At 38.0% G+C, this 26,578-nt stretch overlaps 2 protein-coding genes across 6 annotated transcripts in view; one reads left to right on the top strand and one right to left on the bottom strand.

Moving 5' to 3' along the window:
• The first annotated feature begins 252 nt into the window (after positions 1 to 252).
• Positions 253 to 3,626, top strand: LOC141359569 (interferon-induced protein 44-like). Of its 2 annotated transcripts, XM_073862239.1 has the most exons (9): positions 272 to 411; positions 1,358 to 1,428; positions 1,757 to 2,271; positions 2,355 to 2,409; positions 2,495 to 2,690; positions 2,767 to 2,919; positions 3,002 to 3,173; positions 3,259 to 3,359; positions 3,443 to 3,626. In XM_073862239.1, exons 3-9 carry the CDS (start codon positions 1,791 to 1,793, stop codon positions 3,614 to 3,616), a joined length of 1,332 nt encoding a protein of 443 aa, XP_073718340.1. In that variant the 5' UTR covers positions 272 to 411; positions 1,358 to 1,428; positions 1,757 to 1,790; the 3' UTR covers positions 3,617 to 3,626. The 2 variants fall into 2 exon arrangements, with proteins under 2 accessions (XP_073718339.1, XP_073718340.1); XM_073862238.1 differs by lacking the exon at positions 1,358 to 1,428 and having other exon boundaries at positions 253 to 411.
• Positions 3,627 to 3,733: 107 nt separating this feature from the next.
• Positions 3,734 to 26,578, bottom strand: part of rabgap1l (RAB GTPase activating protein 1-like) — a 132,210-nt gene continuing 109,365 nt past the window's right edge. For 2 of the 4 annotated variants that reach the window (XM_073862236.1, XM_073862235.1), the window contains 8 exons: positions 21,572 to 21,700; positions 10,366 to 10,458; positions 8,663 to 8,773; positions 8,309 to 8,413; positions 5,727 to 5,810; positions 5,537 to 5,608; positions 5,258 to 5,455; positions 3,734 to 5,112 (listed from right to left, as the gene is read on the bottom strand). In XM_073862236.1, coding sequence (XP_073718337.1) covers positions 4,978 to 5,112; positions 5,258 to 5,455; positions 5,537 to 5,608; positions 5,727 to 5,810; positions 8,309 to 8,413; positions 8,663 to 8,773; positions 10,366 to 10,458; positions 21,572 to 21,700 — 927 coding nt within the window. In that variant the 3' untranslated portion in view covers positions 3,734 to 4,977. Of the gene's footprint in view, positions 5,113 to 5,257; positions 5,456 to 5,536; positions 5,609 to 5,726; positions 5,811 to 8,308; positions 8,414 to 8,662; positions 8,774 to 10,365; positions 10,459 to 15,369; positions 16,326 to 21,571; positions 21,701 to 22,342; positions 23,667 to 26,578 lie in introns of those variants that run through there. The other 2 variants (XM_055217524.2, XM_055217525.2) reach the window with 2 other exon arrangements.

Raw genomic sequence — 26,578 nt, 5'->3', positions numbered from 1 at the left:
ATGAAATTGTAATTTAAAGAGGCATAATTAATAATTCAAGCTCTTTAAATTGTGAATTAACCATAAACATGTTATCTACATTCAACATATGGGCTATTTTCAGAAATTATGTTTGAAATGGCATCTAGAAAAAATTGCTTTTATTTGTTTTATAAACAAAATGAATAAAACCACAAATAGACATAACTGAGACCTCATTTCAAGTCAATGTATTTCTATTACGTTTGTATGAATTGCCTGCCGTGCATTCAGCAACCGCTAGAGGGCGTAACAACAGATACTTCAGCAGCACGAATAGGAAACACAGACGGAGGTGGAGAAAGAGGGAGACTGCTTCAGGTTCATCTGCTTTATTCTTATAAACAACAAGCATTTCAGTCATTCATGCATAGAGACTTTTCATTGTGAAAGGTAAGACAGATTGTTGTTCTAAAAAAATGTAAGCATTCAATGAAAAGGTTTTCTCTTTTATACAGTATGACTAGGCAATTAAACGCACATTTTTATTGTAATGCTGTAATGGCAAACCTGAATGTCGTTTTTACGAATCAAACTTTTAATAAGTTAAGTTAGATTTTAACCAGTTATTACTGATTAGAGCATTGATTTTACACGCGCAGCTGGTTTCGGTTTCGTTTCTGGGTAAACAGAATGTTTGAATTGAGCATACACGTGTGACCAGATAGACATATCCCGCATACGCTCGTCATGCATTGATTTGGCTTGCGGAGACGTCTCTAATGTAGCTTAATGTACATGAAATGAAATAAATTCTTCTCATTGTGAATAGCGTTTTGTTTTTAACCCAAACGTTTAAGTTTTATTATGCTTTCATCAAAATTATCAAATACAAAAAGTGACTGTCTGCATTCGTTTTTTAGCACTAAAATTATGTCATACATATACTATTTATGTATTATTTTAAAGTATATTTCGTTAACTTTATTATTGAGACAATACTTGTTTTTATAAATCCAAATCAATCTCCAATTAATATTTTCAAAATGGTCATTCCAAAAAAATTATGTCGAAATGTCACAGGACAGGACAGTGAATCAAACGTCTGAAAAAAAAAAACCATTATACTTATTCGGTTCCATGAGGCGCTACACGAACTTACGACGTCAAAGTCGCGCGAGGGCGATTCGAGGAATCATACAGAGAATTCTGCTTACAATCACTCTCGCGGAACTTTGACGTCATCCGCTTGTCGGTTCTTGGGGCGCCGCATGAAGTTGAACCGGCCTAATATCTATGCGCGTGACTAACTTTTTTGTACGCTGACGTAAAAAATCATGATTTAAAGGATTTTGTCAACATTTTATTTTGTTTTATAATCTTTTTTTTACCATTTGAGGAAAACGTGAAGAATACTATGAAAGGTGATAAAATTCCTGAGTTGTACTGTATCTTCACTTTCACTGTTTGGTAATGGTGAAGTTTTATACTAATAAATCTTTCAATAAACATCAACATATAAAATGAATGTATTCTTCTTCATTAATTTTTATAAGTCATAAATATTATTAAATGAAAAACCTACTTTAGAATAAGTAGACTAGCTATTTTGGACAAAATGTTATTAATATATTTTTTATTAGTTTTTACAAAAATTGATAAACAAATACAAATAAAAAGTGGAATTACCAAACACATCATATTCGAGAAAAGTGCTACCAGAACGCATTAATGCATAACGCTTAAGTTAATAGATTTTTTGTTTATTTTTTCCCCATAATTTGTCATCTTTCTCAAGAATAAACCAAATAAAAGCAAGAAGAGGCTTTACCATGACTACCCAAACTTCTAAATTACCAGAGGAGAAAAAAAAGCAGCTCTGTGCCTTGTTGGGTGATGTGGATCTGACTCTTCTCTACAAAGCGTCTGTTCATGGATATAATGGTGCTGCTTTCCACCAGCTCTGTGATCGTCAAGGTCCAACTTTACTCGTAGCCTACAACAGCTCAGGCTACATCTTTGGTGGATATACGAGTAAAGATTATACTCAGAGCGGGCAGTATGTTACTGATGAAGATGCTTTCCTGTTTTACTATCAAGGCAAAATCCCTGTGTGTGTCAAAGTTAACAGTGGACAATATGCACGTATCGATGACTCCGGATGGCCCAACTTTGGTCAATACTTACACTTTTGCTATAACAACCAACCAACCCTGTTATATCAAGGGGGCAACGCATTCACCATTAATGCTACCTTAATGTATGGGAACGATGGGAACCTGACTGAATGTGAGGTGTTTAAAATTGAGAAGAGTACGTCAATCATATACTTATTGCATCTATTGTCAACATTAACCCAATATGATGCTATATAACAAATCTTGAATATTTTCCAGTGTCTCAGGCCAGTGTTGAAGAGAAACCATGGAGGAACATTGCGTGGAAGGAAGAGTATGTTTTCAGTCATTTTCTGTTGTACATTTTGTTGTTCATCTGATATCAAAACTCTTAAATTATAAATATGTGATCTTTGTAGACGAAAAGAAGAGCTTGTGAAATCATTAAAGACCTATAAACCCCTGGTGTCCTCTGTGAACCGGGTTCGAATCCTAATGATCGGTCCTGTAGGTGCTGGAAAATCCAGTTTCTTCAACTCCATCAACTCCATCTTCATGGGTCATGTGACCAACAAAGCCATCGCAGGATCTACAAGCACCAGCCTCACCACACAGGTACAAAATCATCAAAACATTCAATTATTAAGAGTATTCAAAATTTCTTCATGAACAGGTCAATATTCTCTTTTAGTTTCGCACATATCCAGTGAAAGACGGCCGTGAGGGAAAGCCATTGCCATTTGTGTTGTGTGACACTATGGGACTGGAGGAGCAGACAGGTGCAGGTCTGGATATTGAGGACATCAGCAGCATTCTTCGAGGTCACATACCAGACCGATATCAAGTAAGACTTTCCAAAACCATTTAATTGTCCTAAAACTGAAGTGTGTCTCTAAAGTGATTCATGCTAAATCACTTAAATTTAGTTCAACCCCATGGCACCATTTGAACCCGATGAGCAAAAGTCCTCCAAACCTGCATCTTTAGAGCAGAAGATCCACTGTGTGGTGTTTGTGATAGACGCCACCAAAATCTCCCTCATGTCCAGCAAACTGGAGGAAAAACTTGCAGCCATACGCAAAAAAGTGATCTCGCTGGGTGAGTGAGCGAACACAACCTAGACACACAAAATGATTTAAAGCATTCTTATTATCTTAATATGCTTAATATCTAAATAATTCAGGTATTGCTCAGATCGTCTTAATGACTAAAATAGATGAGGCGTGTCCTCTGGTGGAGGAGGATCTTCAAAAGGTTTACGTCAGTTCCTACATTAAGTCAAAGGTGAGATCTTACAGAGCTGAAACTGTGTCATATGGAGCTGAAAGTGTGAGAGATGGACTGAGAGATTTGTATTGACTCTACAGGTACAGGAGGTCAGCTCTCGACTGGGTGTTCCTGTGTCTTGTGTGTTACCTGTGAAGAATTACAGTCAGGAGCTTGAACTGAACCTCAACTGTGATCTCCTGCTTCTCACCGCTGTACAGCAGATGCTTCGCTCCGCAGACGACTATTTGGACGATATCAGTCCAACGGAGTGAAAGCCTCGTCTTAAAGACAAAACAGCATTTTTTCGACAAAACAGTTTTCAAGATACATTCTCGCCTGCATGTTTAAAATAAAATAAAAGAAATAAACTACAAACCACACAGCAAGAGTCAGAATACTGTTACTGTTTATTGAAACAACAAAAGGTGTCAAACAACATGTTATGAGACCATAAACCAAAAATTTACTGTCAGACGACATCAGCAGGATGAAACGGCGGTGAATAATCCAGATTAATTTATATGTAAACCTGTAAATGTGCATCTTACAGAAGGAACGTCTGTTTCCCCATAGATCCTAATACAAAAACACCTGTAGCTGTCCCACTTCATATAATCAGTTAACATGACGTGTTTTCGTAATTTTAATAATAATTAGTTTGGCATCTTTAAATCACAGTTTCAAAAATTACAAGTACATGTTTTTGTACATTAGTGTAAATAAAATGTGTTCACAATATGGACTACTTGTTAATATGCATTAAGGGCCATGCAGAATTTCCACTTTTCTTCGTGAAATATACAACACTTCATACTTTAATAGGAAAACTATGACCAAAATATGGACATCCAGACAAAGAGCATTGATTTAATTGTGCATTGTGTATGGCTTTAAAGTCACATGAGGCTTTTCTCCAAGCTTTAATGCCAACTCTTGACACGTTTGTGGTTTCTGCATGCCGTCCGTCGCTTTAAAGCGCATATATGCTTGTTAAATAACATGAGGGACTAATGCGGTGTACACGTCAGCGTCAAGCAAAACTGATCTGAGAACAGCCTATGGCATCGGATGAGTAAGAAAGGACGGATATATGGTCTTGTGTGCTTTTAAGTATTCGACTATAAAGACGACATATTCAAAAATTGTAAAAAATAATAAAGCACTTTTCTTTCAGAACTGTACAAGATTAAAATAAAAATCGACGTTTAGTTATACACATTTATATGACAAAACAATTACGTTTAGTATTTCTATATAGAAAAACAAATATGTATTTTTACTCGAATGCAGTATTCCCTCTTAACTAAAAACAAAGCTTCTCGATCGACGATCAAGCAAATATGTTTAGCTTTTATTCAGAAAACAGTCCTGTTGTACAGTTACTATCCACTAGGTGGCAGCACTCCATCAGTTTTCAGCTGTGTTTACTAGTGAGAAATATTAACAGAATCTAGTTAAAGTACTTGACTATTTACTGTGACCAGTAGTCCTGCGGTCCGGTTTGATTTAGTTTGGTCCATGTCACGTGAGGGAATACTGCATTGCCGTGTTGCATTGCTAGTAGTGTTGTTGTTTTCTACAGGGATTGGCAAAGCGGTAGGGCCACGCCCCCTTTTAAGTCATTGGTTAAGTCCTACTGGCCCTCTTTGGGTGAGGAGGGTGACTGGTTACCCGCTGAAGTCTTGAGAGAGCCCAACGTTTTACTGAACCATGAGTTTTTGGCAGCTTGGACCTCTGTCATCAAAACTCCCCTTTGATGTTCCAGCTCCTGTAAAATCAAATTTAACCAGATGTGATTTTAATAGTTAACGAATATGCACTTTATGACACATAGCTAAACTGATATTGATCCTGTCGAAGCTATAATCATACTAAGCCAATAGCAAATATGTGCACAATTCGTGCACCCCAACCTGGATTTTGCACTTGGCCTCCACCAGTTGGAGTTTAGTTTGGGCCAGTTCCAGTTCAAGCTCCCGGAGCTGCGCCTTGAGCGAATCCTTTTCCTCGTCCAAATCCGAGTCTCGGTTGTCCTGACTCACGGCTGGGATCTGTAGGGGTCCTTCTTTGCTGAACACCTCTCTACAGCGTTCACACGCCATCACTTTAGCCTGAACATTATATAGTTATGTTATGATGATGTCATGGATATTAACAATCCATGTATTGAATTTGAAAGGAAAATTGTTCACCTTGACTATATCTAGTTCTTCTTTTGTAGATGCCTGCTGCTTTTCCAACCTGGTACTTAACTGAGAACATATCTAAAAGACATATTTACATGTTTATGATAATAGAAATGATATTAGCATGATATGTTTTTTATGTGAGCACCACAATGAATCCTGGAGATGGGGTGTGTAAATGAACCCTTGTGTATACCTGTTTATACTCGGCTATGATGGCTGTTGTCTTCTTGATCTCATGTTCGGCTTTCTCCAATTCTCTTCTGAACACTTCCTTTAACTGAATACCAAATACACTGTTAGATCGTCAATCGTTGTCAAACTAAAATTAAACCTTCTGGAAGTCATGATATAATGTAAACTTAGTTCACCTATAAAGAGCTTAACTTAAAAAATTGTAGCAGTTTTAACTTATTTTAAGAAATAATAATAATTTAATAACAATAATTTTATAAATAAAATAATAAAAATGTAAATATTTCACAAAAGTAATAATGCAAACATGAAGCCATTAGTTTCAAGTAGTTGTGATCCAAATTTCAAGTTAAAATCACAAGAAATGTGGTTTGTGTCACAGTGGCCACTAGGTGTCAACGGTTTGCTGCATACTCTTGTCACATATTAATAAATTACTGTCACTGTATTATTTTTACTACTGCAAAAAAGGTTTTGAAATATAAAAACTACGTTCTTAGAGCTAACATAGTTTGTCAACATTATTGAAGATTTTAATAAATATGCATTCCTATGGGGGGAGGTCATGTAATGAAAAACTGTCATTACATTATTTCTATCATCAGATGACCTTTAAATATGAAATCTACACTCTTAATTTATAACATAACATAATTTATTTTATTAAACACTGTTAAAATATGTGTTCCAGAGGCTTAGACCTTTCAAATGATACATAGTTTGTCCTGATAAATAAAAATGTACTTGCAAAATATTAAAATAAACTCTTAAAAAAACTAGGTAGATACATAGTATTGGGAAAAGACATCACTTAACCCTTAAAATTAAATTTTTGTCATCATTTTCTCACTCTCACGTTGTTACAAATCTGTATACTTTTATTCGTTTTGATGAACACGAAGGAAGATGATATGAGGAATGTTTGTAACCAAACTGATCAGAAGCCCCATTGACTTCCATGGTAGGAAAAAAGAATACTATGGAAGTCAATGGGGCCTCTGATTGGTTTGGGTGCAAACATTCCTCAGAATATTTTCCTTGGTAACAACACGTGAGATTTTTGGGTGAACTATCCCTTCCTTTCTTTGTTCTTCAGAACCCAAACACAGATTTTTATGAAGTGTTGTTTTAGGTTTTCTGGTTACTATAGAAGTGAATGGTGAACGAGGTGGTGAACCAGAAAACCCTTCAAGCCTTAAGAACTTACTGAACTTTCTTTTTGTGGATATCGCTGCCGTTACACATAATTTAAAAGCCTAAACTGCCTAAAAACTGTTCAGGTACAGAGAATGTACACTGAAAGAGAGACAGGTCATTACTTTCGTCAAATAATGGAGGGATGCATAACAATTAATCGCGATTAATCTATAGCAGAATAAAAGTTTTTGCTTACATCATATATGTGTGAACTGTGTATAATAATTATGTATATATAAATATGCACACATGCATGTATAATTTTAAGAAAAAAATGATATATTAAGTATTTATATTTATATATATAAGGAATAATTGACGACGGGCCATTGAATTATAAGAAAATAATGCACACCCAAGGTGCAATGCGGAACGACGTGAAGCGGAGTGCCATTACACCGCGGGTGTGCATTATTTTCAAATAATTCAAAGGACCGGAGTCAAATATTCCTCTTACACCACGGTTACCACAAACATCGCTCTGGTGCCTATTTTTAAGACATTTGACAAGTTAGGTGTGCGGTTATCAGAAATTAATGCAAACCCACGGAACATTTCTCAGCCAATCAGAATAGAGCATTCAACAGACCCGTGGTATGAAATATAAATATACAAATGTATATACACATGTAAACATTTCTTAAAGATATATACATGCATGTGTGTGCATTTATCTATACAAAGTTATTATACACAGTTTGCACACACATATATAATGTAAACAAATTTTTTTATTCTGCTACAGATCAATCGCGATTAATCGTCATGCATCCCTCGGTTTGTTTTCATCAAACACTTATGTGTGCCCTCATGTCACTTGAAATATACGGCACGAGTCAAGTAAATTTATTTGTTTAACACTTTTGGGTTCTTTTGAAGCTTGAAGAGTCCGTCACCATCCAATCCCATAGTAACCCTAAGCGATAAAAAAATATGCTATTTAAAGATACTAAGGGGACTATTTTTGGCTTCTGCGTAATATCATTGCACCTGCTGCACCCATGTTACGGCAGCAAAGTCTTTGATTATTACGCCAGAATAAGAGTATAGTCCTAGCCATATCTGCCTAGAAAATCACAACTTTTAATTTTCCGTCGGTTTTAGTACACGATGTAACTACAAAAGTTTTAAATAGGAAAAATACTGAAACTCTTTGGTCATTTTTTAGCACGATGCTAATGGTCTAATTGGATTCAATGGATTATGCTAAGCTATGCTAAAAGTGGTACTGCCAGACCCGGAGATCGGCTGAATGGATTCCAAAACGGTAAATATCAAATGTTTAACTCAAGGGGAGCTGGAAAATGAGCATATTTTCAAAAAAAGGTGGAGTGTCCCTTTAAGAGCATTTAGGGACAATCAGTATTTTCCAATAAAGAGTCCTACCTGCGCAGTCTCTTCTTCTTGTCTCCTCTTTTCCTCTTCTGTTTCTACCAGACGTTGCTTTGTGTTGAGCAGTTCTTTGTTCAAAACATCTGCTTTGTCTTCTGCCTACGAATGCGACACTTATTAAAGGTCACATATTATGCAAAATACACGTTTACAAGGTGTATGGACAAGTCTCATTCTTCTTTAATCCCCATTAAACCAAAGCAGTCTCATTAGACATGCTGTTTTGACTCTATTGTTAATGTGACATCACACAAACAAAGCCCCGCCCATGGCCACTGACTGATTGGCTTATTTTAATCAAAACCCTTTTCTAAAAATAAAAGATATGAATACAAGCAAAGTAAATACCTGGTCCAGATCACTTCTCAGCGCTATTTTACTAGTCACCAGTTCATGGGCAAGATCGTCGTTCTCCTGTTCCAGACGCATGCTGGCCTCCTGCAGTCGCCGGTTTTCTCTCTGAAAGGTCACATATGTGGCTATTAGTGCATTTCACAGCCTGGCAGAACAAATAGCAACAGACAGACGGTGATAAAACTACTGTGGGATTTGCTGCAAAGCTTGCTGAACTGTATTTGCATAAGCTACAGACTGAAGTATCTGAAGCTTTTTGGATGTAAGCTTAAAAATGTCTGGGCAGGTCCATGTATGATTGTGTAAACCCTTTACCTACTTAAGTCCAATCTAAACACTTAAGTTTACAATTTTTACATTGAAAGCAAAATCTTGCAGGTCTTAAAGGTATAGTACACCCAAAAATTAAAAATCTGAACCAATCCGATCAGAGGCCCCATTGACTTCCATAGTATTCTTTTTTGCTACTATGGAAGTCAATAGGGCCTCGGATCGGTTTGGTCATTTCACAAAATATCTTCCTTTGTGTTCAAGAACAAACTAATTTTAACGGGTTTTTAACAATATGAGAGTGAGTAAATGATGACAGAATTTTCATTTTTAGGTGAACTATCCCTTTAACAACACTTTAAACAACTCTTTATGACAGGAAGCCTCCGCTTGTCTCAAACTGCTTTCACATGATACACACATTTCCTTATCAGGAAGGGGAAACGCTGTCATATGACTTCCATTTATAAACACGCTAACACATACAAGCTTGTTGTTAGTTGAAACTGCACAGTTGTGTTAAGTGAAAATCACTAAAGAAGCAAAAAGGGCGAAAGCATTGACAAGCGTTTGTTAGTAGCCAATGAGCGTGGTGGGCTGAAGGCTTACCTGCGATGTAGACTACACCACAGTCTCAACACTACACCCACTAGAATAAGAACCGCAGTGGCTTTCACCATCCAGCACCAACAGCCAAATACAAAACTGCTTCCTCTCCCTGCCTGTCCAAGCTCCGCCCCCCGCAACAGCTCATTGGTCAAACAGAGTGAGTAAGAAAGGCTCGTTGGGATAATAACGTGAGGGAGGGAATCTGATTGGTTAAATGTGTGAGTGAAGTAAACAGGAAGTGACCGCAAGGAAACCACTGAGTGAGGAAACTTCCTTTAATTTTAAACCTTGGCTTGTGAACATTCGTAGTTGCTTAGTAGTTAAACAAATCCCAAATTTGTTCCAAGTGAAGAACATAAAAGCTAAAATAAATATATATATATAAAAAAAACAATAATTAAATACAAAAAACGTTAAACAGTAACAATGCAACATCATTAATATGAATAAATGTGCCAGATTGTATATAAAAAAATATTGCTTGTATTTATTTACAGCACCAGTGCAACAAGTAAATAAATATAGTAAACATGCACAAACAAAAATGCAACAATTGCATGTGTGCAAGCTGCTCTACGAAAGCTCTAGCTTATGTAAAAAAAATAAAACACTTTTCTTCACAAAAATAAAAAGGTGAATACTTCAGACAAGCATCTAAAAAGTTCATCATTCAGCGAATGTTTGGTAATTGGTTCTCTCTCGGTCTCTCGCTGAGAGAGTTTGTGGTTTCCAGTGCAGCCCGCTGCACAGTCCTGATCTGGGACGGAAGGTGAGGATGACGATCGGGGAAGGCGGAGCTAAATCAGGTCCTAGCTTACCTGATATCGGTCGATGGGGTCTTCCTGCTGGAGCTGGCTCTCTCTGAGCGACTGGTACTCCTTCTCAAACTTCTTCAGCTTTTTGGTGGGCACCTGAGGAGGAAGAGGAAATCGGTTTAGGGATGTGTACAGTCACACTATACAAAAGTGTGATAAAGGGTTTCTCGATGGGTGCTTCTCAACAGCAAAGGGATTCATGATGGGCTGGGCGATGTTGACCTAAATTCTTATTTTGGTCATTTTAGGCTCTGTATTTTTTACCAAGTGAGAAAAAAAATTGCAAAATGGCGACATGACCTCTTGAAAAGCACCCTCACTCTAGCCCAAACCATGAAAAGACCTACTTTCACTAAAATGGTTGATTTTACTAAACATTTAGAGTATAAGCATAACTATGGTATCATTAGTCAGAAGGCCCTTTTAAGCTTCATTTTCTAGGTTAAAAATTATTTATAGCTAAAGTTAGAGAGGCTGAAGTACTTTGGAATAAAAAAAATTTTGCATAACATCTTTTTTTAATACTAAAAATCTTAATGATAAATATGTGTGTGAAACCTAGAAATGCAATGATCCCAAAGCCACAAGTCTAAAGAAGTTATGTTTCACGTTTGAGGTCAATGGGCCCAAAAAGACTAGTGCCTTTTTTAAGTGCCAGTCAGCCCCAAAATAAAAGTCTTTTGTTTACATGCATACACATTCATTCTTATTATTATTTATGCTTATGTTAGCTTATAAAATTCAGTTTCCAAACCAGGAAATAAAACATCACACAAAGATCGTTGGATTTGTTATCTAATTGGCTACATGTTCTGTCTATCAATATTTTCCATTAAGTCATTGAAGGAACGAGCGAGTCAGATGGCATCACGATATTTTGGATATTATGTATTATACTCACGCCTACTTTAAAAAACAAAGTTTGATTGCGGGTTTATGTATTTAACGGAACCTAAAGTGTAATCTCATATACAGTGTTACGACGTAAACAGTCCTCAGATAGTATATTATATTCTATTACAAGATGTTCATGCGAAATCTGATGTAAACAACAGACAATATATCTATATTTCATGGATTATATGCATTTGTGGACAAAAATGGTCATTGGATGTAGACGGTTTTTATGGGTTATTCACACATCTGAAACAGACTGGATTCGACTTGTGATCGTTATATCAACACAAAGGTAAGAAATCCCGTTTATATTCTGCATGTTGTCATCTGGACTTCTGTCACAAAATACTGCATTTATGATGCTACAGCATCTGTATCTTAAAACAGAGACCATACACTGATGCTTAACCAGTAATGTTAATATTATTAATGTTTGTAGACAGTAGACTATATAGATATTGTTAGCAGCGTTAACAAAACTGATGTCATCCCGCCCAGAATTAGTGCACATCGAGAGGTTAAGATAAAAATGCCTAATCCTAAGGTAATAAAAACACAACCGTTCATTATGTAAGGTATTTATACACCACTGAAAACATAGTTATGCTTATTACATTGCATTTTTTTCCAATTGATCCTCCTAAAATTTGCACATTTAAACCTGACATTCTTAGCTTATACTGCCACCTCTGTTTGAAACACAAAATTGCAGGCTACCTTACATACTTATTTTAGTGAGTTGATGTCAAACGACACCAAGCTAACATTTCTTGGAAAACCGTACCCAACAGCTTAACCTATAAATCATTACTATAAGTTTATCTTTGAGAATCGGAGTAAAGAGACGGTTTTGATCATTAACTTATGTGCTTGCTCATTAACTAATTTTTAACCAAATTGCAGCTTTAAAGGACATTTCACAAGACTTTAAAATGTCAAATCTTTGGTGTTCCCAGAGTACATATGTGAAGTTTTGGCTCAAAATACCATATAAATAATTTATTATAATAATTGTCACTTTGTAGGTGTGAGCAAAAATGTGTCGTTTTGGGTGTCCTTTAAGATGCAAATGAGCTGATCTCTGCACTAAATGACAGTGGCATGGTTGGATAGTGCAGATTAAGGGGCGGTATTAACCCCTTCTGACATCACAAGGGGAGCCAGATTTCAATTACCTATTTTTTCACATGCTTGCAGATAATGGTTTACCAAAACTAAGTTACTGGGTTGATATTTTTTTTTTACATTTTCTAAGTTGATAGAAGTGCTGGAGACCCAATTATAGAATCAGATTTCCCCTTTAAGATGACAAACAACCATATCCGAACAAACTGTACAGTCCTAAATGTTGTTTCAACAAACATACTACACAACCCACTAACACAATAAAGAAAAAATACTGTAATAGACAACAACGCAGTAATACTATGTCTAAAAAAACTAATACACATTGCTATGAACTTCTACAACATGCTGGATTAAACATCTACAGACCTACATTATTGCAACACTATGCCTTTGGATCTAAGCAATAATGATGAGTGTGGATAAATACTACAAACATGATCCTTAAATGTCTCCAGGGCCTAAAAAAAAGAGCCGGGCCCTGTTTGTTGTTATAGCAACCCAGTTAAAGTTACTATGGTGTCTCCGAGGGTGGAGTTAGTCCTCAGAGGCTACTCATCCGGGTTTACACGCTGGCTTACTGCAAGGGAATTTGTTTATTACAATCCTCATACGGCAGATTTGGGATCAGCTGTGGTCTTAAAGACATAATAAGCGTATCCAGCCACAACAACGTGCTTTTTGGGTTTCATTTTTTTAACAGAAAAGAGATGACTCAGCTTCAAAACAGTCCTACAAAGTGTTTTATATGGGAAAGCCTCTTATCAGGAACTGCATCACCGCTCCTGAACAGCAGCACATTGTTGACTGGATTTCAAGGCACCACACAGTGTGTCTGACCCCTGACCTCTGTGAATTTAGGGAGGGTCTGCTGACCAGCACAAAAGCTGGCTGTCCCGAGGAGGACCGTGGAGATGTGGCTCGCCGGAGCGAGACGTCAAATATGGTTAGTAAGCAGTGCCACTTGTGCTATCACTGAAGCCACAATGACACTTCTGAAGTAAACGCTTGTGTGAAAGTGGTTGCAGTGATGACAAGGCAAAAGCTGATTGGTCGAGGCTCAGTAAAGATGAAAAGGCAAGCTCTGAGAAATGCAAATGTGATACAAACTCTTAGGAGATAAGAAACAAATGATTCAATTGATTTAAAATAAAGTATAGGCTACATGGAAAAAGAAAGACTTGAATATTATAGAAGTGATGCTTCAATGTGCAAAAAAAATTATGTGGTTGCTAAGATGCTCTGATATGTGTTAGGGGATTGCTATGTGGTTTCTATTGTGGTTGCTTATCAGGGAGAGTCCAAATCCAGGTGCTTAGATTAAGCTCAGGAATTTTAATGTCCGTAATAAATGAAAACATTGAAGGGTTACACTGCAAAAAATGATTTTCAAGGAAATTTTCTTAGTGTTTTTGTCTTGTTTTAAAGTAAAAATATAAAAATTCTTAAATTAAGATGATTTTTCTTGATGAGCAAAATGACCCAAGAAATGAGTCTAGTTTTTAGACCAAAAATATCAAACCGAAGTGATTTTGAGCATAAAACAAGCAAAAAAAAAATCTGCCAATGGGGTAAGCAAATTTTTCTTGAATGAAGTGTTTAAGAAAATTGTTAAAGATTTTTTGCTTACCCCATTGGCAGATTTTTTGCTTATTTTATGCACAAAATTACTTAAATTTGATATTTTTGGTCTAACTAGACTTATTTTCTTGGGTCGTTTTGCTTATCAAGAGAAAGCATCTTGATTTACTTTTTTTTTGATATTTTTACTGAAAACAAGACAAAAATACTAAGAAAATTTTTTCTTGAAAATAACCCTTTGCAGTGCATGCACTGAAGATTAATACTTAAAATGTATACATTTGAACAACAAACCTCTAAAACAGGCAGGGGGGAAAATGAAGCATGTGATGAACAAACACGGGTCTATTACTCTGACAGGCAATGGTGCAATAAGTGATCTGGCATCATTAGATATAGATGTAACAAAATACTCAGTCCGGATGTGTCGCGTAACCACAAACCACAGAATGACATGGTAAATGACACATCTGAGATAGAAGCCAAGCTCTTTAAACGCATTGAACTGAAAATTTGTCAGGGAAATCATCGAAAAAATTGGGATAAATGACAAAGCAGCATATACGTTCTTACTCATCGATGATGTGTTTATATATACGCAAAAACCACCTACACTAGTATTTATGAGTATTGATTTCCACTTTACATTCAAGTTGACATTTCAAACGAATGTGGTTGTGATGGACCAAAACTGAAACTTTACCGTGAACCTAATGAATTCTCATAACCGTACACGCATTAAAAAAACACAACATGCATGTTTTTCACCGCTGCTACATTGGTACAAAAGCTGTCACTGGGGCAGTAACCTTTTTAAAAGGTCCCAATACATACCTTTGCGGTACTAATTTGTTCTCTTTAGGTACAAAGGTGTGCTTTTTTCCCAAATGACAATATTTTTATCTGTCATCCCTTGAAATTTGTTAAACCAGTGCTTGGACAGCGCTTGTGTTTGAATATTCAAGTCACTACGCTCATCTGTGTATTCAAATATCCACTTCAGGGAAAAATGGAGTCACAACATGCAAAATTACATTAGGTCGATGGCCATGTGAACACACACTTGAGCTTTTCTTTAACACACACACACACACACACACACACACACACACACACACACACACACACACACACACACACACACACACACGCACACGCAAACATTACAAGGAATGCTAGCACAGAGCCAGAAACAAGGACATTGTACAAAAATTGTACATCCTTGTAATTGCATTATGGAAATTTTGTCTAAAAGAAAGTTCTGTATTGAAAGAACAAGCTGTCACAGTTTTACAAAAACAGATACTTTCACAGGAGAAATGAACAAGCCACAAGCTCGTTCTTAACACCAAAATGTTGTAACCGATACTTTTAAAGGTTAAAGTTTGTCAGAATGAGACTTACAACCGGTTTGGGTTTGGACTCGGCTACCAGCCTTGCAAAGAAATCCTCCTCGCAGATCTGATTGATAACGTGAGCGTCGTAAGCCACCGTTATCGACACTTCCTGCATCATCTTGACAATGTTTCTGTCAGCACGTGTTAGCTGGAGAGCGCTGAGAGAGTCAGGTGAGCTTCTAGTCTCTCTTCACAGTCTGTAGAAACAGGGCAGTTGACAGCCTACCGATGTAAGCCGTCCCCTTGAGGAGGGCAGTAAACACAAAGGGGGCGGACCGAGAAAGAGCATGCACAAATACACCTGCTTTCGTCTTAGTATTTTTTTGGCTAAGGATTCCGTGTCCCTCTTAATAACTGACACAAAGGACTGTTTCACTTTTCTTGTTGATGGTCATACGTTGTGTAAAGAGTTGATGAAGACCTCCATGATCTGTTGTGATGATGGTCCTTCACAGCAGTAGCTGTCAGTGGAAACAGAAAGTGTGACAAATGATGTGAAGAAGTGCAAAAAAGGGGTTGTCAGACAAATCACAATGACTTGTGATGTCCTTTTTGTATGTCTAAGTGGGCGGTTGAATCCAGTCTATTCCATCTTCTTATCTAACTGCCCATTTCAAAATCTAAGGAGTAAGAAGTACTCTGGCATGAAAGTAAGTTCCTGGTTTAATGAGTACCCAAATATCCACAAACGCAAGGCAGAAAAAGCAGCAAATGGCAGATCCTTCAAATATTTCAAAGCAAGGCTCTGTTATCGATGTGAAATTCGTAATTCGCTCCGTAATCCGAGAAGGGGAACTTCTTTTTTTTCAGCACAAGCAGGTGCATGTGAATACCATCACCCTTTAAGCAGATTACTCTCCATCCTCTTTAAATTTAAAGAGTCCTCTCTGGCATTCGATTGGTTAAAAAGAAAATGTTCGGCTCACGGGTGGCAGAAGTAATCCGTGCGCATGGTTGTGTGCTCTGTTTATGTATGTGTGTGGTGTGCGCGCTCCAGGTCTGATATGGAGATATGGCACAACATTTCCTGTCCTTGCCACAGACTTGTCTCCTCCCTCCCTACCGTCTCATAGAGATACTGTCTCTAGGGGAAATTTCGTTTTTTTTACACAGTACATCACAATATACGACGATAACGGCAGAAGGTTGTGTAAAAATACACAGAGGAAGTAAAAATAACTAACCTCCTGTTAGTCTTTATCATCCACTTCACAGTGCGTTTTTTAATGAAACATCTCATTGATCTGCTGTCATGTCTACCTTTCGCTTCTGTTTGCGTAAGATAAAGAGGAAAGTGTGACTAAGTACACAAATGCACGCACACGCACACATTTACAGTACATGCAGATGCCGTCCCCGTGTGAGAAAGCCACGTCTGCACAGAGCTGATTTACATGAAAGGTGTGGAAAATCCACTTGCGAAATTTTAAAATAAGAGGGATTAAACTACACCCTACGATTACATTCCTCCCTCCGAAGGAACAAACCAGCTTCAGGTTGCATGAACACAAAGCATTTCGAGAGCAGACTGGAGTTGAGATTCAACACAATGAATCCTTGTGTATCAGTATCATGCTGTGGTGCCGCCAACAAACACTGGAGGAAGAAAAGTCAGAACCAATCCTTCCTCACAGGAGATAAATGAGAGATGGATAGAGATGGGTGTTGACTATGGAAGGAATAGGTGGGTGTGGCATATTGGAAGTGTAAACAGAGCTACTACAAGCTTGGATCTCATTTGTATATTGATAAATGCCCCTGTTACATCACCTCACACAGGTGCTTGTTTCCCACAGAGCTGCCTCGCCCTATCAGGTATCACTTTTGTCGTTCGCTGGGTCCTAAACTCCACTTGAATATAAGGTACTCGCCCAGTTTTACGAAAAAAAGACATAAGTTGAGAAGGATGCAACAATTGTAGTTTGAAATAAATATGCTAATTATCTGTATGCACATAATATCCAGTTCAACTACTACATTTGCCAAAATGTGCAATACTCAAACATAATTCAGCATGCAAGACTTTATGTGCCATAATGCAAAGCACTCACATTTCCATGACCAGTGTCGAATTAACCACAAGCAACATGAACGGTTTAAAATCTCATTGACTCATTACTTGACCAGACTGCCAAAAACAATTTAATATTAATATTTAAAATTTTTTATATAATGCCTAACACAGATTAAAATACATTTTATTTCCTTTTAAAGCAACACTATGTAGTTTTTTTACCTTTAAATTATTGCTCTAAAATTATTTCAGTGATAAAACAACTTTTAACTGGACAAATTGTACTGTTGCTGCAACCTGAGCAGCCTCCTAGCTGCTACAAGCACACTCTGAAAGTGGCGGTGGAGGGTAGGAAACACAGCCCCGCCCCTCCCCCTGCCTGCAGAAGAGTGTCTGATACCAGGCACTGTTGCGCTTTTCAACCACATGGGGGAGCTGTAAGTCATTTTTACATGGAAACTACATAGTGTTGCTTTAAAGCCACAATATGTAGATTTTCACCACTAGAGGTCACTATTACACAATAACAAAGGCGAAGCTCAAATCTTTCCCCGCCAGCGGTTTTCAAAAAAAGTTGTCAGCCAGCGGCAGCATTTTGTTTGATTTTCACAAAAGTTTAATACCTTCCAGAAAATGATCTTCTTTAAAGGGGTCATAGCATGAAAATCTGACTTTTTCCATGTTTAAGTGCTATAATTGGGTCCCAAGTGCTTCTATCAATCTAGAAAATGTGAACAATATCAAGCCATTAACTTTGTTTGGGTAAGGCATTTTCTGCAAGCATGTGAAAAATAAGGTTGTTCAGATTTGGCCTGTTTTGTGAGGTAGCAAGACGAATTACAATAATAGCGCCTCTTTATTTGCACTATACAACCACAGCACTGCCATTTAGTGCAGAGAAAAAAAGCGAACGAAAAGTAATTGACAGCACAATTGAGTTTCAGTTATAACAAACCACCATCATTGTGATCAGTGTTTGCATTTGATCCACTCATTTGCATTTTAAAGGACACACCCAAAATGGCACACTTTTGCTCTACAAAGTGGCAATTTTAACATGCTGTAATTAATTATCTGCAGGTTTTTTGAGCTAAAACGTCACATCACATATGCACTCTGGGGACACCAAATATTTATTTTAAATCTTAAATCTCATAATATGACCCCTTTAAAGGCGGAGTGCACGATGTCTAAAAAACGCTTTGGAAAAGAGAGTCGGGCCGACTACCAAAACACACTTGTAGCCAATCAGCAGTAAGGGGCGTGTCTACTAACCAACATCATTGCCTGGGTTGCGTATGTGTGGGGCGGGTCCATGAAAAGAACGTCCAGATTCTATTGGGGTAAGGGCGTGTTTGTTTAGGCGATTTCAAATGTCAACATTGGCTTGCAAAGATCATGCACCCCGCCTTTAAATATATAAACATACAATATATCAAATGAAAGAACAGACTCTCTGCTTTCTAACAAAAATTAAACTTTTGTAAATCAATGCAATTTTTTAAGAGAAATACACACATTTAAAACTTTAAAAAATGAAAATAACTAGCTTCTGATTACGCCATCATCTTAGACTCCTCCACAATCCGGGAAGAGTTTCAGCGTAGCGTATGTTTGTAAAGTTTTAAATATGTATATTTCTCTTACAGAATTGCATCGATTAACCTTAAAAGGCCTTTATTTATCCACCCGAAGCCGTGTGGATTATTTTTGTGAAGGATAGATGCAAATTTTTTGGACTTGAAGGAGCGGACCCCATATTCATTTATTATAAAGATTGGAAGCATCTGGAAGAAATATCTGAATATGTGTTCGTATGAAAAAGGACGGACATATGTAACTTGGGTGGCTTCTAGGTGAGGAACTCATTGGGAAATATATTAATTTTTGGCCGAACTATCCCTTTAAGCAGATTTCTTTACTGTAACGTTTTACGCACTATATTATTGCATTATATTTATTTAAAACTGCTTGATTGTCATGAACACAATGTCACAATCCAGTACAAATAGGCTTATTCAGGGTCATTTAAGCGTACTATAAGTTTTGTAAGGTTCACTTTATAACCTATATAGTGTGCAGAAAGCACAACGGCAGTGGTTCATCCCGAACAGCCACACAGTAAATACTATCCGTAACGCAAAATACATCCCTATAGCAACAGTGCCGGGAAAAACATTTTTAAGGATGTCAGAATTAACTGCATCGTCAGTCATCACACTGCGTTATAAATGACTGTATTCCTGATTTACAGTAGTGAGCGACTGTGGCACAGGAAATCCTGCAGTTAATGAGACTAAGACAGAAAGAAAGATATTGAAAATGAAATGCAATAGAAACTCAACTCCTCCTTCCTTCCTGAGTGACAATCAAAACAACTTGCTCTCAAAGCTACAAAACAAATTCACGAGAACATGAAGGTATATTAAAGAGGCACTAACCCGAGCGATAAGTGCGCTAGAGCCTATAAATGTCTGAGGGAGAGAATTGTGGGTATTTATCCTTGAGACATAAGACCATCTTGTTTCTCTGGAGCCTTGAAACACCAGGAGCCCCTAAGACAAGGTCTCAGCAATCTCTGAATAACTTTCACATCACATTTCTCATTACTCCTGTGTAAACTTGATATTTTTTTGCTCACGCCCTGAACGCTGATTGGTCAACAAAGCATAACAGCAATGCTAAAATACACAATATTGGAACACCTGTATTTCATCTATTATGAAATTAAAATGGAAAACTGTAAATTGTCTGTAAACTTATCTGTGAGCTTCATTTTTTTTTTTGTCATGTGTCCTTGTAATCTTTAAAATCAAAAAGGCAAATCTCCTCCCCTCTTCGAAACAATCTCTTTACTTCTGGTTATGTGGTATGTTCAGATAAATTCAGATAATTTACTCACCACCATGTCATCCAAAATGTTGATGTCTTTCTTTATTCAGTCGAGAAGAAATTATGTGTTTTTTGAGGAAAACATTGCAGGATTTTTCTAATTTTAATGGACTTTAATGGACCCCAACACTTAACAGTTTTAATGCAGTTTAAAATCGCAGTTTCAAAAGACTCTAACTATCCCAAACGAGGCATAAGGGTCTTATCTAGCAAAACGATTGTCATTTTTGGCAAGAAAAATAAAAAATATGCACTTTTAAACCACAACTTCTTGTCTTCCTCCGTTCCTGTGACGTGCCAGCGCGACCTCACGTAAGACGTCATCACGTCAAGAGGTCAAGGATGACTACAACCCAGTTTACAAGTGTGGAGGAAAAGGACCGTTCCAACGTTGTTGTATGTTGAATGATACTAATAAATGTCTTTATGTCTGTTTATTGTTTAAAATAGTCTGCAAATGTGCTTTTCATAGATGTAACGTGACCTTTCCACGTCATTACGCAATTACGTGAGGTCGCGTTGGCAAGTCACACAGCTGGAGGAAGACGAGAAGTCGTGGTTTAAAAGTGTATATTTTTTATTTTTCTTGCAAAAAATGACAATCGTTACGCTAGATAAGACCCTTATGCCTCGTTTGGGATCTTTGGAGTCCTTTGAAACTGCATTAAAACTGTTAAGTGTTGGGGTCCATTAAAGTCCATTAAAATGAGAAAAATCCTGGAATGTTTTCCTCAAAAAACATAATTTCTTCTCGACTGAACAAAGAAAGACAAACATTTTGGATGACATGGTGGTGAGTAAATTATCTGGATTTTTTTTTTTATTTGACTAATCCTTTAAACCAGTGTTTCCCAATCCTGGTCCTCGGGCACCCCCTCCCAGAAAGTTTTAGATGTCTCCTTATTTAAAACACCCGATTCGACTCATCAGCCTCCTTCCAAAATGGTAAACATGTGTCCCTAACAAGCTGATGAGTTAAATCAGGTGTGTTAAACAAGGAGACATCCAAAACTTTCCGGGAGGGGGCGCCCGAGGACCAGGGTTGGGAAACACTGCTTTAAACTATAAAGTGCATGGGGAAATACTGTGTCGCAATATATTTCTTCATAATAAAAATAACTCAATATTTTACTGAGCAACAAGATTTTGGATAAAAATGTTCACTTTAAGTTATTATTTTCAGTACAGCAAAATTGAATGATTTAATTTTAGAAAACATGCATTGTGACATTAAAATCTTGTTATAAATATATTAAAAACAGATCTCTCAAACCTTCCCAGCTATATTTGGGCAGATTCCTACCTTGATATTGCAGGCTTGCTCCATAAGGCGCCGGGCGTTCTCCGCCGCCCTGTAGCGTTTTGGCAGCTGGACCCGAAAAAATTTTAGGGCTCCCTCAAAGTCAGCCTGAAGCAAGTCTTCCTTAGAGGTCTGCGTGTAGGAAAAAAAATAAAACGAATTAACATTTTAGGAAATCAACCTGATGAATATTACACTCTAAGAAAAGATGTGTTCATTTTAACGCACTGTTTTGTGTTATCCTATTTAACACATTATGTGTCATTTCGTGTTGATTTTGAGTTCAAATAAATAGAAGGGACAACACAAGATGTGTTAAAACAACACATCTAAAATAACACAGAGATGTGTTAAGTTAAGGACAACACACCAGATGTGTTGTCCTTAACACAAGACGTGTTATTTTAACACTTTCATTTTAAGACTGTATATAAAATGAATTACCCTGGTGAATATTTACATTTATTTATTTGGTTGACATCCAAAGTAAACTAAAGCACATTCAAAGTATATATGACCCTGTCTGTAAAATCCAGGTTAAAGTCTAAACGTAATTATGAGATTAGGAGCATCAACGTTGGTTTTCAATGATTTCTTTTTAGATAATTAAAAATAAAATAAAATATACAATTTGTAAATGTAATAATTAGCAAAATGCCATATCTGATCTGCATGTAACCATATCACAAAGAATGCTATGACAAAAGATTAACTCTATTTTTCCCATACAAATACATATCAAGCAGCTTGTTGTTGATCACCGCCGTCCCTCACCGCCAGTAGTCGTGGCACAAACAGGCGGTGACCCATGCCCAGCAGCCCCATGACTCTATCTGTACAGTCGTTCACAGACCCAGCCTTGTCTTCTCCACCAGCGCATCCCTCCTCTAACCGCCGCACCGCAGGCGGTATCTGTGCCCACAGAGGGTCTCTTTCTGGGGTCAGAGGTGAAAGTGCCTCCTTGGTATTCCCAGTGTCATCCTCCCCAGGAGGCTCTGGGGGTGACTTGGGGTCTGCCACGTTGAAGTCCTGAGATGGCGCCTGATTTTGGAAACTTTCAGTGCCGGTGTTCGATTATATAGCGGCGATGCAGTCTAGCCAAGCACGCAGGTGTCATTCGGTCACGCTCAGACTAGAATTGGCACGTGGCGTGCATCCAAAAACTAAACAGGCAAATACGCACTCGCAGAGGGAATTCTGGTCCATTTTCAATCACTACAGAAGACCACGCCTTGTTCGTTTCCACGCATTCAGATGAACACCGGCAAACAAAATATGGGCTTACATAGTTCTCTTGGATGCAACAAGGAAGAAATAACACTTCAACCTTCCCGTGTTATCATTGGCCGGCTCCTCCCGAATTCTCAAATTTGCAATCTGTTGCCTGGCAACAGGAAGGAGGAGAGTCGCATGGTCGTGCTGAGACGGATGTCTTCACTTTATTGCTGGTCTTCAAAGCTACGCACAGCTTTGGAGAATCTGCTTTGCTTCACAAATACCTAAAGCCAGCTTCAATATGTACGTGAAGAGAAACTCAACGATGATGGAATCAAAAAACAAGAGCAGAAGGAGTAAGAAACCATTGGAGTCATGACATGTCAAGTAGAAAGTAACACAGACAGCGTAAACATCCAGCGTGCACTACAATACCCACAACACCACTGCCATCCTACCGAGAGGAACGTCCGCCCTGGAAAAATACATCCAAAATTTCCGATTGTGGGATAAGGGTGATGAGATGGAGGCCCGGTGTGGTCCAGCGTTTCAGTGGATGAGCAAGGCAGTCCGACTCAGATGGGCGATGAAGCTCAAGCCTTAAAAAAACCTTCTCTGACTGGTCAGATCAGTAGAGTCAATGAGTGCAAATGAGAGAGAGAGATGGGAAAGGCGTGAACGATGCTCTCGATGCTAGAAACGGTAACAGAACGGAGGGAAGGGAGGAGTGCGATGATGAGAGGAAGATAGGAGGGGCACTGTCAGAGAGCAGGAGGCAGTGGACGAATGCACGGTGGACATGGCCGAGATCGTGATGCAGCTCATGCTAAATGCTAATCTCTGTTGTGTGCTTGCTAGGGAAAGATGCAGACAGTAGGAAATGATGAGGAAAAACAGAACGTGTGGGGTGGGGAGGAGAGAGAGAGAGAGAGAGAGAGAGAGAGAGAGAGAGAGAGAGAGAGAGAGAGAGAGAGAGAGAGAGAGAGAGAGAACAAGGGAGGGGTCTGGGAGCCTCCGGAGAGAATGATGTAATGGTTAGCCAATAGGAGCGAGGAAGTGCATCCCCCTCAAGCTTGCCCCTCTCTCTCTCTCTCTCTCTCTCTCCCAATGTACAGTTCTTGCTTCATCGTTTCTTTAATAGAATACTTCCAGAAAATACAGGAAATGTGTATGTAGTATTACAAACTGTATAAAAATGTAAACTGATGTGTCCCCTTCCATGTAAGCAGTGGCAAGAAACGGCAAGATCTCTTAAAACTAAACTTAATTAAATCCTAATTTCTAATTTAAAAAAAAATTTCTTTCTACTTCATTCTGCTCAAAAACCCTCAAGATGTGTTTAGTGCCAAGAGAGGTCACACTAAACACAGACAATGCCTAAAGAAGACATTTAGTCCTGAAAATTACATTTTTTTTACATATTTCCTGTTTGTTTGTATCTTAATAAAATAGATTGAAAAAAATGGATGGACATTAAAGGTGCAGGGTGTAGTTTTTAGAAGGATCTCTTAACAGAAATACAAAATAATATACAAAACTATATTATTAGGGGTGTATAAAGACCTTTTTATATTGAACCGTTATGTTTTATTACCTTATAATGAAACGTTTTTATCTAAATACACAGAGGGTCCCCTTACGTGGAAGTCGCCATTTTGTGCCGCCATGTTTCTACAAAAGCTCTTAACGGGCAAACTTTTTTATTAAGTTATCTCCGACGACAACATGTTTTTCTGGTGGCGGCTACCATAGCTTCTCTATGCGTTTCAAAAGCGAGGGGTGAGCAGTGGACTGAGCCGTTGGTAGCAATTCGCAACCTCACCCCTAGATGCTGCTAAAATTTACACACTGCACCTTTAAAACTAAAAAAAAAAACAAGTCTGGTGGTGGTGGCCTAACTGTGGGTGTTTGAGGCGTCAAATTCACGTCTACCGCGTCTAGTTTGCCGCTTGAACATTTTGAGTTTACTCGCTTCATTTGCACGTGAAATTGTTGTCATCGAGACATTCACGGGGAAATTGGGGTCATGGGAGGGGATTTTGCGACTCCGCTCACTTCCTGTAATCACGTCACTACTAGAGCAAGCTCCTGATTGGTTAACGCGGTGCGTTTTCGCCAAAGTTCAAATTTTTCAACTTGCGCATTTCCCGCGGAAACGCTCAATTTGCGCCTTACGCGCAAACTAGACGCAGGAATGAGGCGCAATCGCATCTACCGCGCCTCGCTAAACGCCTCATTTGCGCTGCGAGAGCTCAACGCGTCTTCACTTTGACTTAACATTGAAATCCCTCGCACTTGACACCTCTACCGCGGCTGGTGTGAACGCAGCATTATGGTGCATTCACACTAGCCGTGGTAGAGGCGGCAAATATGTGCTAAAACGCTTAAACATTTGGGGGCGGTTTCCCTGACAGTGATTAGCTTATTCCAGGACTAGGGCCTTAGTTTAATTAGGAAATATAACTAGTTTTAACAAATATGCCTTACTAAAAACATTACCTGTGTGCATTTTGAGGCAAAACAAAGGGCCCTGATGTATTTTAAGATATGTCAGTGCAAGTTGTTTTCAGTTTGGACAGCTCTTAAAAATGTTTTAGTCTAGGACTAGTCTAATCCCTGTCCGGGAAACCGCCCATTGGAGTTTACTCGCTTAATTTGCGTGTGAAAGCCGCACATGAAATTCTAGTCATTCGAGACATTTACGCGGAAATTCGCGTCATGGGAGGGGCTTCTGGGACTCCGCGGAAACTCCGCTTGCTTCCTTTAATCACGTCACTACTACAGCAAGGTCCTGATTGGTTCACACGGCACGGAAATCTGCAGAAGTTCAGATTTTTCTACTTACTCGCGCTTGTGGCCTCTACCGCATCTGGTGTAAACCCTGCATTAGACATTTGCACAGGATTGTATATTTAATATTGAGTAAGATTGTGTCAAAGATTGAAATCATTGTGAAATCAAACTTTGATGCTCATAATCTCAAAATTAGATTACAAGAGTTTGGCCTGGATTCAGTCAGGGTCACATTTTATATAAAAGTAAACTTACTTTACAATAAATTGCATAAATATTTATATATAAATACATCCTCAACTAAAATATCAATCAAATAAAATGCTTGAGATTACTAAAATATTGCTACATGATACATTTTTTTTAAATCAAAATAAAGCTATTTAAAAACAACAATTTTGTTTAAATGTTTGTTTTATCTGTTCTGTTTTTGTGTCTTTTTCTTTTACACCACTCAATGTTTAAACACACCTAAGGGCCCGAGAAAACATCTGTCAAAACTAATAATATCATCATAAACATGTATTTTTTGGAAGATAACCAACCATCCCATCAGGCGTGTAATTCCAACATCTTGAGATTTGCTCAAACTAGCTTTAATTCCTCATTAATGAAACACCTGGAGGTATAAAAGCATCAGGAGAACATTTCCCTCCTTTTTCGTCTCATCCGTTGTAATTAAAGATCATGTAAGTGGAATCTCTTTCTCAACATTAAATCGCTTGATATATCCCAGTTTCACTTTAGGTTAGTCCAGACACATTTAGGACACTGCGGCCCGTTCTTGCAATAGCATCATTTGTCATTCTGCCATTGCTGCCTACACAAAAGTGTGGCTTTGTGGATGAAGCGAAGGCATTTGTGCTGAGAACACAACCTTGCAACCAGTAAAGATAAACTGTTGGATAAATTGCAAAGCAAGCTAAAAATGTGTGGATGGATAGCAGAGGTGGACAGTAGTGAAGTATTAAAGTACATTTTCAAGTATTTGTAGTTTATCAC

This window comes from Misgurnus anguillicaudatus, chromosome 23, assembly GCF_027580225.2.
Source record: "Misgurnus anguillicaudatus chromosome 23, ASM2758022v2, whole genome shotgun sequence".
Taxonomy (NCBI): Eukaryota; Metazoa; Chordata; class Actinopteri; order Cypriniformes; family Cobitidae; genus Misgurnus; species Misgurnus anguillicaudatus.
This window is presented reverse-complemented; position numbering and strand designations above follow the sequence as displayed.

Bases quoted from the DNA above. Each gene is read 5' to 3' on its own strand.
- LOC141359569 (XM_073862238.1), top strand. From the start codon at position 1,791: ATGACTACCCAAACTTCTAAATTACCAGAGGAGAAAAAAAAGCAGCTC. The intron at 2,410-2,494 runs GTATGTTTTCAG...TGATCTTTGTAG, and splicing joins AACATTGCGTGGAAGGAAGA to ACGAAAAGAAGAGCTTGTGA. The intron at 3,360-3,442 runs GTGAGATCTTAC...TTGACTCTACAG, and splicing joins GTTCCTACATTAAGTCAAAG to GTACAGGAGGTCAGCTCTCG.